The 13,699-nt window shown below is 51.5% G+C and overlaps 5 protein-coding genes across 5 annotated transcripts; 2 read left to right on the forward strand and 3 right to left on the reverse strand.

The window, feature by feature from the left end:
* Window positions 1-13: 13 nt before the first annotated feature.
* Window positions 14-3,090, forward strand: V2A60_004509 (hydantoinase/oxoprolinase family protein; the record flags this gene model as incomplete). Its single annotated transcript, XM_083255828.1, has 2 exons — window positions 14-1,576; window positions 1,630-3,090. The coding sequence occupies 2 exons, from the start codon at window positions 14-16 to the stop codon at window positions 3,088-3,090; spliced, it is 3,024 nt and encodes a 1,007-aa protein (XP_083111954.1).
* Window positions 3,091-3,336: 246 nt separating this feature from the next.
* V2A60_004510 (ankyrin repeat domain-containing protein) lies at window positions 3,337-5,202 on the reverse strand (the record flags this gene model as incomplete). The annotated part of the gene is made up of 2 exons (XM_083255829.1): window positions 3,337-4,838; window positions 4,908-5,202. The coding sequence occupies 2 exons, from the start codon at window positions 5,200-5,202 to the stop codon at window positions 3,337-3,339; spliced, it is 1,797 nt and encodes a 598-aa protein (XP_083111955.1).
* Window positions 5,203-5,898: 696 nt separating this feature from the next.
* V2A60_004511 (major facilitator superfamily-domain-containing protein) lies at window positions 5,899-7,588 on the reverse strand (the record flags this gene model as incomplete). Its single annotated transcript, XM_083255830.1, has 2 exons — window positions 5,899-7,341; window positions 7,433-7,588. 2 exons carry the CDS (start codon window positions 7,586-7,588, stop codon window positions 5,899-5,901), a joined length of 1,599 nt encoding a protein of 532 aa, XP_083111956.1.
* A 932-nt stretch (window positions 7,589-8,520) lies between these two features.
* On the reverse strand, window positions 8,521-9,609 carry V2A60_004512 (uncharacterized protein; the record flags this gene model as incomplete). The annotated part of the gene is made up of 1 exon (XM_083255831.1): window positions 8,521-9,609. One exon carries the CDS (start codon window positions 9,607-9,609, stop codon window positions 8,521-8,523), a length of 1,089 nt encoding a protein of 362 aa, XP_083111957.1.
* A 2,224-nt stretch (window positions 9,610-11,833) lies between these two features.
* V2A60_004513 (siderophore iron transporter-like protein mirB) lies at window positions 11,834-13,678 on the forward strand (the record flags this gene model as incomplete). The annotated part of the gene is made up of 2 exons (XM_083255832.1): window positions 11,834-12,030; window positions 12,124-13,678. The coding sequence occupies 2 exons, from the start codon at window positions 11,834-11,836 to the stop codon at window positions 13,676-13,678; spliced, it is 1,752 nt and encodes a 583-aa protein (XP_083111958.1).
* Between the last annotated feature and the right edge of the window lie 21 nt (window positions 13,679-13,699).

The following is a 13,699-nucleotide window of genomic DNA, read 5'->3' on the forward strand; positions in this document are numbered from 1 at the left end:
TTCCCAAGGCAGAATGGCTCAACATAATGCTCCCGTGGCGACCCTTCGTATCGGCGTCGATGTTGGAGGGACTAATACGGACGGCGTCATCATCGACCCAGCACAACTGCACTCTGATGACCGTGGCATAATCGCGTGGCACAAAGTACCAACCAGCCCAGAGCCTAGTCATGGAATCAGTGAGATCATCACGACCATGTTCAAGTCTGCAAACATCAATCCGTCCTCTGTGGCCAGCGTGACCATCGGAACAACTCATTTTGTCAACGCGGTTGTCGAGCGTGATGCTTCTCGGCTCTCCAGGGTGGCTGTCCTCCGTCTATGCGGCCCATTCTCCAAGTTTGCACCACCATGTGTGGACTGGCCTGCTGACATGAAAGATCTTATTCTCAGTCATTATGCACTCCTCAAAGGTGGCCTCGAGATTGACGGTAGCTTAATCTCCGACATCTCAGAGGCCCAGATTGAGGAGCAAGGCCGTATAATCAAACAGAAAGGCATCAAGGCAGTTGTGATAAATGGTGTGTTTGGTCCCATTGACACGATAGAAAAGCAGGAGGAGAGAGCTGCCTCAATTATTCAACGGGTGGTGCCTCAATGCGATGTTGTCTGCTCCAAGGAAATCGCAAACCTGGGTTTTCTTGAGCGTGAGAATGCTGCTATCCTCAATGCCTCCATCCTGAGATTCGCCCGACACACCATCAGAGCTTTCCAAAAGCCCGTCAGGAACTTGGGGATGAACTGTCCAGTTTTCATTACTCAAAATGACGGAACAGTACTCTCAGGGCAGGAAGCCGCACGCTTCCCTATTCGCACCTTTTCAAGTGGCCCGACAAACAGCATGCGAGGAGCAGCATTTTTGGCTCAGGGCCAACTTGAAGAGGCCGCGATGGTCGTCGATATTGGCGGTACTACCACAGACGTCGGCCTTTTGCAGACAAATGGATTTCCTAGACAACAGGCGGCTTACAGCGAGCTTGCTGGAATACGAATGAACTTTCCTTGCCCGGACATCAAGAGCATCGGCTTGGGCGGAGGGTCCATTGTGCGCCAAGATCACCGCGTTTCTGTAGGGCCTGATAGCGTGGGATACAATTTGACCAAAGACGCCGTTGTGTTTGGCGGCAACACCCTGACAACAACGGATTGCGCAGTGCTATCGAATGAAAAGCTAGAGCTTGGGAATCGCGAGCTCGTTGCCAGACTCGTCCCATCCACAGACCTTGCAACGATTCAAAAAGCCATCAGAGATAAACTGGAGCGCGTCATTGACAAAATGAAAACCTCCCCGGAGGATCTTCCCGTCTTTCTGGTGGGCGGAGGTGCCATTATTGCACCCGACACTCTGAAAGGCGCCACCAAGGTCATCAAGCCACGGTGGGCAGAAGTCGCCAATGCTATTGGCGCAGCGATGGCTCGTGTGAGTGCCGTTATAGATACGGTCAAGTCGACGGAATCGAAATCGGCAACTGCGTGGTTACAGGAAATCAGTCAGGAAGCTATCCGCAAAACAGTCGCCGCGGGAGCGTCTTTGGAGTCTACTGAAGTCGTCGAAATGGAATCCTTCCCATTACAGGTAAGTTTTGCTCTGGTCTTGCACGAGCCTTGTATTCTGATTTCATAACAAAGTACATCGATCACAAAACACGCTTTATAGTTAGGGCCGCTGGTGACTTTGACTATTCTCAAGCTGTCACTACCGGCCTTGATGAAGCCGTTGACAGCGACAATGACAACGAAACTTTCCCAGAACGGGACCGTACGACATATCGACAAGAGAATCCCAAACCAGAGATAGACGACAGCGTTTCAGCTTATAAACCTGATGTAAGAGGCCGTTTTTGGTACATTTCTGAGACGGATGTTGATTGGATCTCCATCGGCTGCTACATCCTGGGCACGGGTGGGGGTGGCTCGCCCTACTCCAGTATGATTCGACTGCGTGAAGATCTTCGACAAGGAGCCGTGGTTAAGGTGATGAGCCCCAAAGATCTAAAAGACGACGACATTGTAGGTGGTGGTGGCAGCGTGGGAAGTCCCACGGTAGGCATTGAGAAGCTAGCTGGGAACGAACTCCTCGAGGCCCAGGAGGAGCTGGCCAAGGTGTGCAGCAAGAGTATTACCCATGTTGTATCGGTGGAAATTGGAGGTGGGAACGGCTTGCAGAGCATGATTCTGGGCTCCACGACCAATATGAACCTGCCCGTGGTAGACGGCGACTGGATGGGCCGCGCATACCCGACGATGTGGCAGACGACCCCTGTCGTTTTCAATGAACGATCTCCCATCTGGTCGCCGACGGCCATGTCTGACGGCAACGGCAACGTGTTGGTGATGTCGAGAGCGACATCTGACTTTATGACGGAGAAGGTCATCCGCGCGGCACTGACCCAGATGGGCTCGCACACGGCGACGGCAGACGCGCCCGTGACCGGAGCAGAGACGAAGCGCTGGATCGTGGAGAATACAATCTCGCAGGCCTGGAGGATCGGACGGAGCGTGGCGCGGGCCAGGCAGGAGAACCGCGTGGACAGCGTCGCCGAGGCCATCCTCGACGAGTGCGGCGGCCCGACGGCGGGACGCGTCCTCTTCAAGGGAAAGATTGTCGGCGTCGAGCGCATGCTGCGCGGCGGCTACGCGTACGGCGAGTGCGTCATCGAGGGCGCCGACGTCCGGCTGGACGAGACCACCGGCGAGCCGCCCGCGACTGGCGGGCCTGGCGGGCCTGGCGGGCCCGGCGGCGGCGCCTTTTTTCACGGACGCATCAAGATCCCGTTCAAGAACGAAAACATTGCCGTCCTGAAGCTGCGCCAAGGGGTCTCCGAAGAGCGGCAGGAGGACGTGCTCGGCATCGTGCCGGATCTCATCACCGTCATCGACGCGCAAAACGGCGAGGCGATTGGGACGCCAGAGTACAGGTACGGGTTGCTGGTGATTGTCCTGGGGCTTGCGGCCAACGACAAGTGGACGAAGAAGGAGCGAGGAATCGAGCTTGGCGGGCCGCCTGGGTTCGGCTTTCAACACTTGAAGTATCAGCCGCTCGGCACTTTTACAGAGCCGAGAAGTATCATCGATGAGTTTGGCGAGTAACGTCCACAGCTAATGAGGCCAGTCGAAACATCTTGAAAAAGCCATGACTCACCAATAGCAACCGGCAAGCAATTAAGGATACTGCTCAGGTTCTTGATATCTTGATATCTTGACTAAAAATATAGTTTGCTAGCCTGTTTAAGCCCCGAAGCAACGTAAAACTCCCGAAGGCAACTCGCAGTGTAGAGTTTTCTACCTCTTCACCCCGAAATCGCTGGCCAAATCTGCAGTACCAAATATAACGCCCTAAACTTCATTGTCCGTCTCTTTCAACCGAGAACGCGTTAGCAGTCTCTCCAGCTTCGCCAGGGGATCATTCCCTTCCATTGCTTCTTGCACCTGCGTCAGCCGCTGCACCACAGTCATTCCTTCGTGGTCTCGGTGACCAAGATGAACTCCCTTTTCGATGAGACGTGTCATTTCTTCAATTGCTTGACGTTCGGTGTAGACTCCCTTGCCCACTTCCTCTATAATGATGTGTGCGTAGCCTTGGCCACTTGAGTTTTGCCACGCCGGATCGAAAGGGTATTCATAGAGCTCTGTACGACAAGCATGTCGATAGCGAAGAGCAGTTCCCAAAAGCATGGATGATTTGTTTGGTTGTCGCCATTTCCCAAGAGTTTTCAACTGCTTTACCTCATCGCCTTTCACAATCTCGCTGTACGCCCGATCAACTTCGAATTGCGAGAACATTGGGGCGAGATGGTGCAAGTGATTCTCCAATTCTTTAGACATGTGCTTATCTTTATTCAGCCAAAGATTCAAAACATAATCACATTCGTGCGACGCAGGCTTAGCGCCTTGCTCGAGCATGGCAACGACCAACTTGCTGCTTATGGTGTTGGAAGCTAGAGTCTTTCCAAGTAGAGATGAACCGTCCGTGAACAAGTCATTGACGTGCATTCCATGCTGCAGAAACTCCAGAAAGACACTGCCAAGCATCTTACGACCCGGGTCTTCTACCTTTTGCATCTTGAGAAAAAAGTACTGACCCAGGCTGTTTCCGCTCGGAGTGCGCACATTCACATCTGCCCCGTAGTTTAACAGGGCTTGAATCACCTGTCTCATCCGTTTTGTATGACCGGCGTCCACTATGATTTTGTCATTTAGAAGAGAGGTGACTGCCAATTGCAGCGGTGATGACGGTCCCCCATTGTTCACACCCGCGCCATTTTCCAGGAGAGTTTTGACCATGGAGGCGCTCCAGTCTCTCTCTCTCGGCGTAAGCAGTGTCCAGACGCCCTCGACTGCGTAGGAAATCACGGGCCATCCGAGCGCCGAGAGTGCATCGAGATTTTGCGGGAATGAGAGAAGAACCTTTGCTGCTGCCTCGTTTCCTTTTTGAATGGCTTTCATCAGTGGAGATATCCTTGAGGCAGATGCGGGAAGGGCAATGTCGGCGTGGAATTGCTGAAACAGGGCTCCATGACGATCGGGAAAGAAGCTCTCATCAACAAGAAGATGGTGAAGTGTATATGCAGTGTCAATTCGAGGGGTTTCCCGTAGAGGAGGTAGGAATAGATACTTCTGGTCTATCGCGAGGTAGCAGGGATGGCCGGACCGCAGCAGCAGCGCAGCAACATGGAAACTGTGTCGGAACATGGCGGGCAATAAAGGGAACCAGCACTGATCTTGAACTCCGTTTCTTTCGGCAAAACTTTGCAGTTGTGTGGCGCGATTCAAATCCTTTTTAAATCTACCGATTTTCAAGAAGTTCCACAGTCGAATACTGTAGGCCTTGATGTTGGCTTGATGATTGATTAATTCTTCAACAAATCTCCTGTTACCATGAGCCAAGGCAACATGAATCGCTGTACATGTCGCATTGGAATCGTAATGACGAGCGTTGACGTCTCCTCCACACTTGATACTGCGCCGAAGAATCGACACGGCGAGTTGCGCATAGTCGATTGAGGTGCCACTCGCGCTGGCAGCCCATAGGATAGCCGAAGAATTCCGAGTGGCAGCATCCATTTCAAACAAGACTTCTGTCGCGTGGTATGATATATTCTTGTAAGACAGCGCCAGATTGAAAAGATCGCGAAAGTCGGCAGATCGGCATATCATGACTCTCAACTCTGGTGGCAAACTGAAGATGGCACGGTGCGTCATGGTTGCGACGCGTGACGCAGATATGGAAAACTCTTGTTGCAAAGGGAAAGCTGAAAGGAGAAAGGGCTCTCAGACCAGAGAGATATTTTATACCTTCATCAGTGGGCGCTGGGTTGGCGTTTGCCGCGAGTGGCTGCGAGCGGTGTTTGCAGCGCGCGAGCTGTTGATCAGGCTCAGCGACAGCTGAAGCTGCATGAAATGCAGCATGCAAGAGCTGGTTGTAAACTAGAACGAGGCGGAAGAGAGAGGCGGTGAAGGAGAGGAAAACAAAGAACTCAACAACAACGATGTCGGAGGTGCAGAGTGTATTGGGTTTAGAGAGCGTACTTTCATTCCATCGCCTTTTCCTTCGAAAATTCCGCGAAATCGCTCCTGATGAAACACTATAGTCTTGCGAAGGACATCTTGCCCGTTGCAAATCTGTTGGTTTGGAGGAGCAGTTTTTCGTCTAAAACAGAGGGCTACCACTATTCCTTCTCTCATTGTTCAAGAGGGGCTTCGAGTTTTGTCGCTCAAAACAGATGGATAATTCCAGATGATTGAAAAATTTCGCTGCATTTCTTTTCTGAAGACAGCTCACATTTGAGCATCCCTGCATCCGCTTCAACTCTTGAAATGCCCGAGAATGTGTGCGCTTTGGAATTTGAATCGCTATAGAAATATATTAAATGTAGGCAAATATAAACAGTGACATCATCATGACAATTTTACGGGTGTTTCTGTCTTCCCCTCTTCTACTACTCTGCCTGGCCCAAGATTTGCCTGGCTGCGCTGGAACTGCTCTGATTCCAGCTGTTGTCGCTCCTCTATTGTCAAGTCACTTTTGGCCGGCCCGATATCTGCAAAGACAAAGATAGACAGTGCCACTCCTGCCACAGCAACAGCAAGCCAAAAAGCAACCTGATAATTCTTTCGCAAGGGGAGGGCAGAGGTATGCGCGACAGCTACGTTGCCGAAACCGAGAAAGACGCTCATGCCCAAGAACAAGATGGTGTTGATCAACGCACCTGCTAGGCCCTGGCGCTTGGCAGGCAGGTTGGTCGTGATGAAGATGTTGCTGACGGTGGCTGTGATGTCAATGCCAACCGACGAAGCAATCATTGCTGGGAACAGCCAAGCCCAATAGTTTGGATTCTCTGGCATGAGGCTAAAAAGGAGACCAGCCACAACAAAGCCAATGCCTGAAAATGTGAGCAAGACACGACCGGAAAGTCGGTGAAGGGTGAAGCCGCCGACGGCCCCAAGGACAATGCCGCAGCTGACCATGGGTATATACCAGATGGCGGTTCGCAAAGGGTCCTTTCCCAAAACGACTTCGATGTAGAAGCTGCTGTAGAAAAGATAGACCCCAAAAGATCCGTACGCGAAGAAGAGGGCGATGATGAGAGGCTTCATATGCGGCGGTGAGAATAGGTCGTACGGAACCAAAGGGTTCTTCGCGAGACGGAGCTCAACATAAACAGCGGCCGCGAGGAAACACACGCTAAGGATGATGGTTGCGATGATCTGCGGACTCGCCCACCCGTTTGGTGCCTGCGAGCTATCGGTGATGCCATATACGAGGAGAACCAGACCCGGGACAATAGTCATCGCTCCCAGCCAGTCCATGGTGAGCCCATCAGGAGCCCGTGCTTGAAAGTCTCGTGGGACCGAGAGCAGGCCGGCGACGCAAATGACAAGGAGCATCATGGTACCGATCCAAAAATACCATCTCCAGGACAAGAACTGACCAGACACGCCCCCGAACAATATACCAGTAAAAAAGCCGAGGGGGGCGAAGGCGCCGTAGATGGCAAACACCAGGTTCTTGCGCGGTCCAGGCCGGTATATCTTCCCCATCAGCGTGATGCCAGCGGGCAGAAACGCGGCCGCCCCGATGCCTGCCATGGCGCGACAGACGACGAGCGTGATGTAAGTTTGGCTGAAGCCCGCCGCCAGACACCAGGCGCACACCCAGGCCATGCCGCCGGTGAAACTGATAAAGGCCCCGTGCATGTCAGCCAGCCGGCCCAGCGGCAGGAGACATGTCGCGGTGGTGAGGGTGAAGACGCTCGAGGGCCAGGTCTGGGCCGCTGGGGGTATGTCAAGCTCGACGGAGAGCAGAGGAAGAATGATGTGGAACCCCGAGATGAAGTATTCCTATCGATTTCGCGAAGTCAGCAACCCCGTGGCTTTCTATTGCGGGCATTCCAGACTTGAGGAATTTCGACGGACCGCCCGACAAACTTACCGCCATGGCCATGGAGCCGAGGAGGGCGATGACGAAGCCCAGCTCATGCCAGATTGTAGAGAATACCGCTGGTCTCTGCCGGCCGAGCTTTTCTGCGTCTATGGCGGCGATGTCATGGTCAAAGACTGCGTGCTCCGACGCGGGCTCTTTCTCCATCCTGAGAGCGCTGGAAAACGGGATACCTGGGTAGGAGCGCTGAGAGGGAGGGGGGGGGGTACAGAAAATCAATGATGGAAGGGAAGAACAACTTTAAGGAGTAGTTCCTCGCGAGCGCGGCCAAAAGAAAGTGATTCCCGACTGGGGAGACCAGCTCTCTTTATTCGCGGGCTACAAGGCTGTCCAGTTGGCCTGGTCGTGAAGATTGCCTTTTCGGGCTTACAAGACTATCCTTGAGTAGATCCCCAATCTCGCGTACCCACACAATCACAAGTCGGTAAGCCAACCTAGAACCCATGTCATGGTTTGCCATGGTGTCATTGTGGAAAGAACGGGTTTGCCTTTTTCGGTATGAGCGTCAGCTGCCTTGTTGGGGCAGGTATTCGGAGTTATTGAACGGGCCAAGGTTTTTCGCAAGTCGGCATATAAAATCACTTTATCAGCAATTGCCCGCTCGAGGACACAAAGAGTATCGCTTTTAGAAGTACCCCACAGCGACCTGGACTCCATAATGAGGCTTGGCATACTATTTAGTTCTGGTGTGTTTGTCCCGGCAGGGTGTCCGGATTCCGAAACGGGACCCTGTTTGGCGATTCCGGAACCGTTCCGACGAGAGCAACGCAAGCGTATTCGTGACCACGGGTGTGTATTCTGTTACTTACTTGATCGTCATAAGATGAGTAGCTATTAAGCAAGGTAAAAAATTTGACCGTATTTCTTTCTTTTTTTTTTTTTTTTGCCACAAGATGCGTTGGACGTATTTGCTCCTTTACTCCAAAGCCGGCGCCGGTACAAGAGGATATTTTCCGGCAAGCCAGGAAAAAAAATATTCAATTAAAAGCCGAGAAGTAGAGCTCGTTATGGTATCAAATAGGCGCTAATTATATTTTACAGTTACATACATCGTGTCCGTCAAAATGGTAAATGCCAACTCAGTAGCCCCTTCTAGCGTCCTCAGCCTCGAGGGCTCGGACACTTGCCAGCGAGAACCCTCGAAGTTTCACCTGGAGCATGTCCGACAATGTCAACATGCCATGAGGAATATCCTTCCAGGCTAGAGTATTATTATTCAGGGCCGAGACTGCGGTCTGGCAGATTTCGGCGACATCGCAGCTATCCCAGACGCCTTCTCTCCTGTTGGCAGCGTGCAGTAGCCTGATGCACCGCTCGTGCACTAGGGCATCATCCGAACCGAAACAGATGTAGAACAATGTCCAGACTAGGTTTCCATCGAATGTAAACCGTGGATGGGTGGTGGTTGCATCCATAGATATAATGACTTCCGCTAGGCTCAGCGCTGCTTGACATTCTACGGCGCTAAACATCTGGCCGTAAACCATACCACCAGTTATCAGACGCCAAACTGCATAGTCCATGGAAAGGGCTGTAACGGAGCGGCGATCTGGGCTCTCCCGTACAAGCGGCTCGAATCGCCGTTTCCAGATGGCCAGGTCTGACTTGGCAGCGGCCTTTGCCGCCCTCCTCGATCTGAGGTCCATTGAAGGCCCTTGACTCTCAAGGCTCTTGGTTCTATCGAGAAACATGTCGGATAGACTGGCAGGTTGCGGCGAGTATGCTTGTGCATTCCACATCCTTGTATAGAATGTTTGGTCAATGTTTCGAAACATCATCTCCGCCTCCTTGAGGCTCGCGAAGGGTACGTCAGGATCACCCATGCTAAGCACAGGTATGTTGAAGTCCAAGTCTACAAAGGCATCCAGCCCAACGTAGATTGCCAGGAACTGCCCGAAATAGTAGAGCATATCTTCCAGGGCAAGTAAAAGGCCATCCACATTGCCATGACCCGCGACCGCATTCGTGGCTCTCGGCCTTGCCTGCCTTAAGCGCTTGAGGATGCCACAGCCGGCGCGTAAATGACACGCGGCTTCAGCGCTGCGCCCATTCATATTCTCGATTGTGATAAAGATGACGCAGCATACGAGGACAGTCTCCAGGTTTGCATTGGTTTCAGAGGACAGGAGCGAGTTCAACGCCGCAATCGCATCATTATACCGCTGCATGGCCTCGGTGTAGAACGAGGTTTTGGGCCGCAACATGGACCCCGAATGGGCATAATCTCTCACAAAGTACTGATGCGCCGCACCTAGCGCACATAGGGCATGCGTAACGGCTTCTGTGGAGTGCGAGAGCGGTAGCACGTAGCTGAACCAGAAGTCCGAGGGCCGCGCGGCGGCGGCTATGTCTTGCACCACACATGTCCGTACATGATACAAGAGCGAGTTTTCAGAGCCGTTGGGAGATATCCGAACTGTCGGAATGCGTGCACAAGGAAGCGGATATTTCTGCGGGTTCCTACCCTCTTGGTTGGCTGTTCCTTGGCCGAGATGTGGGAGCTGTGGGGGGGTTGGTCTTTGTCCTGGCTTCTTGGTAAAGTCATTTGACGTGAGCTGGATAAATTGCTCGTATCCGTCGCACTTGTAGCCTTTTGTGGCGCAACGCTGACATATTGGCTTTGTCTCGTCACACTTGACATGGCGAATTCTATAGACTGAAGTCAGTTTCTCGCATAATTCCCTTGCACCGATGGGCAGCACAGACTTGCTACCAGATGTTAGCCTCAGCACCGAAAATAAGACAAGATCAAAATAAAATAAAAGAAGAACCGGCGCGCCGCTGCAGCCCCCCCTCGAGGTGCCACTGCAACCAATGGTTGGTTGGTTGGTTGTACTTACCAAGTGATACATCCTGTCCTGGCGCGGCGAACCGTCCCACGCGCCGCCTTTGTCTGCCGTGGCATACCCGTGTGATTTATGACAGCCTCTGCAGGACGCAGCCAAGAACCAACCAGCAGAGCCCTAGATTGTTAATGAGCGATGATTACTTCTGCAGGGCTTGGTATAAAGGTCTCAAAAGGCAGAACGCAGAAAGCGGAGACTGAGACTAGGGCGACGGACTTATGGCACTCACTTGCTCCGACCTCGGGTACGGTGCACCATTGAGGCCACTTTTGCACTTACGTACCCGAATTCGTAATTCGCTCTATCTCATACCACATCACACTAAAAATATTATATCTTTAACTACCTATTTCTCTACGAATATAGATTTACTTGACAAAGTATTTACATATATTAATGAAAAATTAATTAAAGATTGATTAAGCCATAGTTTAGTATATCTTATAACTAATAAAGAGATATATTTACTAAAGAATAAGTATTTCAAGATATTATATTTTGAATATCATAATTCCTTAAGAATTCTAGAATGTAGCTCAAATAATAACTATCTATCTATCATAACCTTAGTAGCTATAAGGCTAGTAACTATGTATTTATATAATCTATTTATAGTTATATAAGTAATAATCTAGATAGTATTATTTTAGCTTAAATTTAATATTTCAATCTATACCTGTCCACTGTGACTGGCTTGCGGAAGCTTCGATGAGACCCATAAATATATGGTGAGGCTAGTCGCGGCGCGTAGGCATCTGCCATTTGCAACTTGGGCGTCATCAATAAATGGCTTATCTCGTCCTGGGTGGCAGTATCAACGGAATGCGATCTTTCAAAACGTTGATATCTTCCTGGAGATGCCTGAGAGCCATCCGCCCGTCCAAAAACAGCCAAATCGGCCTTCTATCGCCAGCCAGACGGCTTTCTCTTACTTCAAATGCAATGATGGCGGAAAAAGGTGGGCCACGGGAATACCGCGACCAGTATCACTGGATTGACGGAGCAGAGTCCCTCGAAAAATACAGACGAGGTGGCTACCATCCAGTAGTGATTGGGGATATACTTGATAAGCGCTACCAAATTGTCGATAAACTTGGTGCTGGGATGCCTGGGTGCACGGTACTCGGGTTCCGTCCCGCTATTTAAACTTGCATTCGCTAAGCCATGTGAATTTGTGGACGAGGTGCTTGGCGAGCGATCTGATTGGTCTCGTCGCGAACGAGTCCTTTCCGAGGCCTTAGACCCGACTTATCAGATCAAAATTAATCAGATCAAAAGCAGCGAAAATGAAACAAAACGGTCGCAACAAGGTTGCTGCGCCCTGGTCAGGACTATCGGACGATGATCCACCAGGGATAGCTTCATTGCCGAGCTCGTATGTGTTCCGACCCAGCCAATGGCCATCTTCTTTCACGTGGCGACGACGGCGACCCGTTGTGGGACAATCTCTGTTCATGTACTTGCGCTGCTTGTTATAAATATGTATCGTGTGTACGTACGTCTGAAAGCAATATTCATCAAGACCTCTGCTGGCAAGTTCGCAGTCATGGATAGCCTACCCAGAAAGCCAGTGGAAGCAGCAGTCCCAGTGACGGTTGGTCTCGGGCCAGATGCTGCAAGCAACTCTGAAAAGCAGCACGCGAGCGTAGTCGCTGAGCCCAAAGCTGAGCAAGAGGGCCTTGGAGAGCCAAAAGAGATTGAATATGTTCTTTCCAAGCAACAGCTTATCATAGCATACCTTGCGTAAGTCTATACATGGATCATAAAACATTGGGCCCAACCACTCTGTTCGTCATTATCCAACCACTAATAAACTTTCATTCTCGTGCCTATTAGAATCTTCCTCTTGACGTTTATACAGGAGCTCACTTCGGGCATCTTTCGGGTCCTGAACCCGTTCGTCACGAGCGCTTTTGCTCGGCACTCCTTGACCGCAACCACGTCTGTGGTATCGAGCGTCGTCGGCGCCGTCTTCTATCTCCCCGTCGCCAAGCTCATCGAGGTATGGGGGCGGATGCAGGTGCTCGCTCTCATGGTGGGCTCCACGATCCTCGGCATCGTCTTGATGGCCTCGTGCAACAACGTGGAGGCATACTGCGCCGCCCAAGTCTTCTACACGATCGGCACGTACGGCATCTCATTCTGCATCACAATCTTCATCGCCGACACCAGCGCCATCCGCAACCGCGCATTCCTCATGGGCTTTACAGGGTCGCCCGTCTTTGCCACGCTCTGGCTGTACGGTCCCATGTCGGACAGCATTCTCAGGACCATCGGTTTCCGATGGGGCTTTGGCCTGTGGGCGCCAGTATACTTGGTCGTCGCCCTTCCTGTCCTCGCGGCCCTCTACAACGCAGAGCGGAAAGCCAGCAACCGCAAATGTGCAGATGCCGATATTTCGCCAACAAAACATCGAACTTTCTTGCAGAAAATTGTTTACTATGCCAAGCTTTTCGACATTGTTGGCATTTTAATCCTTACTACGGGCCTGACATTCCTGCTCCTCGCCGTGTCCATCTACTCGTACCAAGCCAACGAATGGCGATCTCCTCTGATCATTTGCTTTCTCGTTTTCGGCACCTTGCTCTTGCCTGCTTTCGCTTTGTACGAACGATACCTGTCTTCCTCGACCTTCATCCCCTGGTTCCTGTTCACAAACAGAACTGTCATCTCCACCAACCTGATGGTTCTCACCCTACAAATCGGACAACAGCTGTCGAACGCGTACTTCATCTCTCTGCTCCTTGTCGTGTTCCGGCAGTCCATCACAATCGCAACCTATATCGGCAACACCTACTATATCGGAGCCACCATTCAGAATATACTCATCGGTTTGCTGATACGTCGATTCGGCCACATCAAATACTTTGCGCTGTGCGGCGGAGTGCCGTTGGTCATGCTAAGCGTGGGCCTGATGATCAAGTTTCGCACTCCCGACACTTCCATTGGTCTCGTCTTTTTGAGCCAGTTTATCAATTCCCTTGGTGGCGGCATCTTGCATCCCGTGGAGCAAATCACCCTCATGGCCGAGTCAGAACATGAACACATCCCGGCGCTACTTGCTATAGAGAGCACCTTTGCCATCTTGGGAAAAGGCATTGGTTATGCTTTGGCTGCGGCCATCTGGACGGGAATGTTCAAAGGCAGACTTGTTAGGTATCTCCCTGCATCAGAACTGCCCAATTTGGAAAGCATATATGGCAGTATCAAAGTTCAAAGTTCTTATCCCAAGGGGAGCGACACATTCACTGCCATCGCAAACGCTTACGGCGACACCCAGCGCGCGATACTGGTGACTTCGCTAGGATTTTTCGTCGCGACTCTCGCATTTACCGCGATGTGGAGGGATATCAATGTCAATAAGATGGGGGGTCGACAATATAAGAAGTGATATTGCTCGATTCTAGAGGGT

The sequence above is a fragment of the Cordyceps javanica genome, chromosome 3, assembly GCF_051103115.1.
Source record: "Cordyceps javanica chromosome 3, complete sequence".
NCBI classification, from domain to species: Eukaryota; Fungi; Ascomycota; class Sordariomycetes; order Hypocreales; family Cordycipitaceae; genus Cordyceps; species Cordyceps javanica.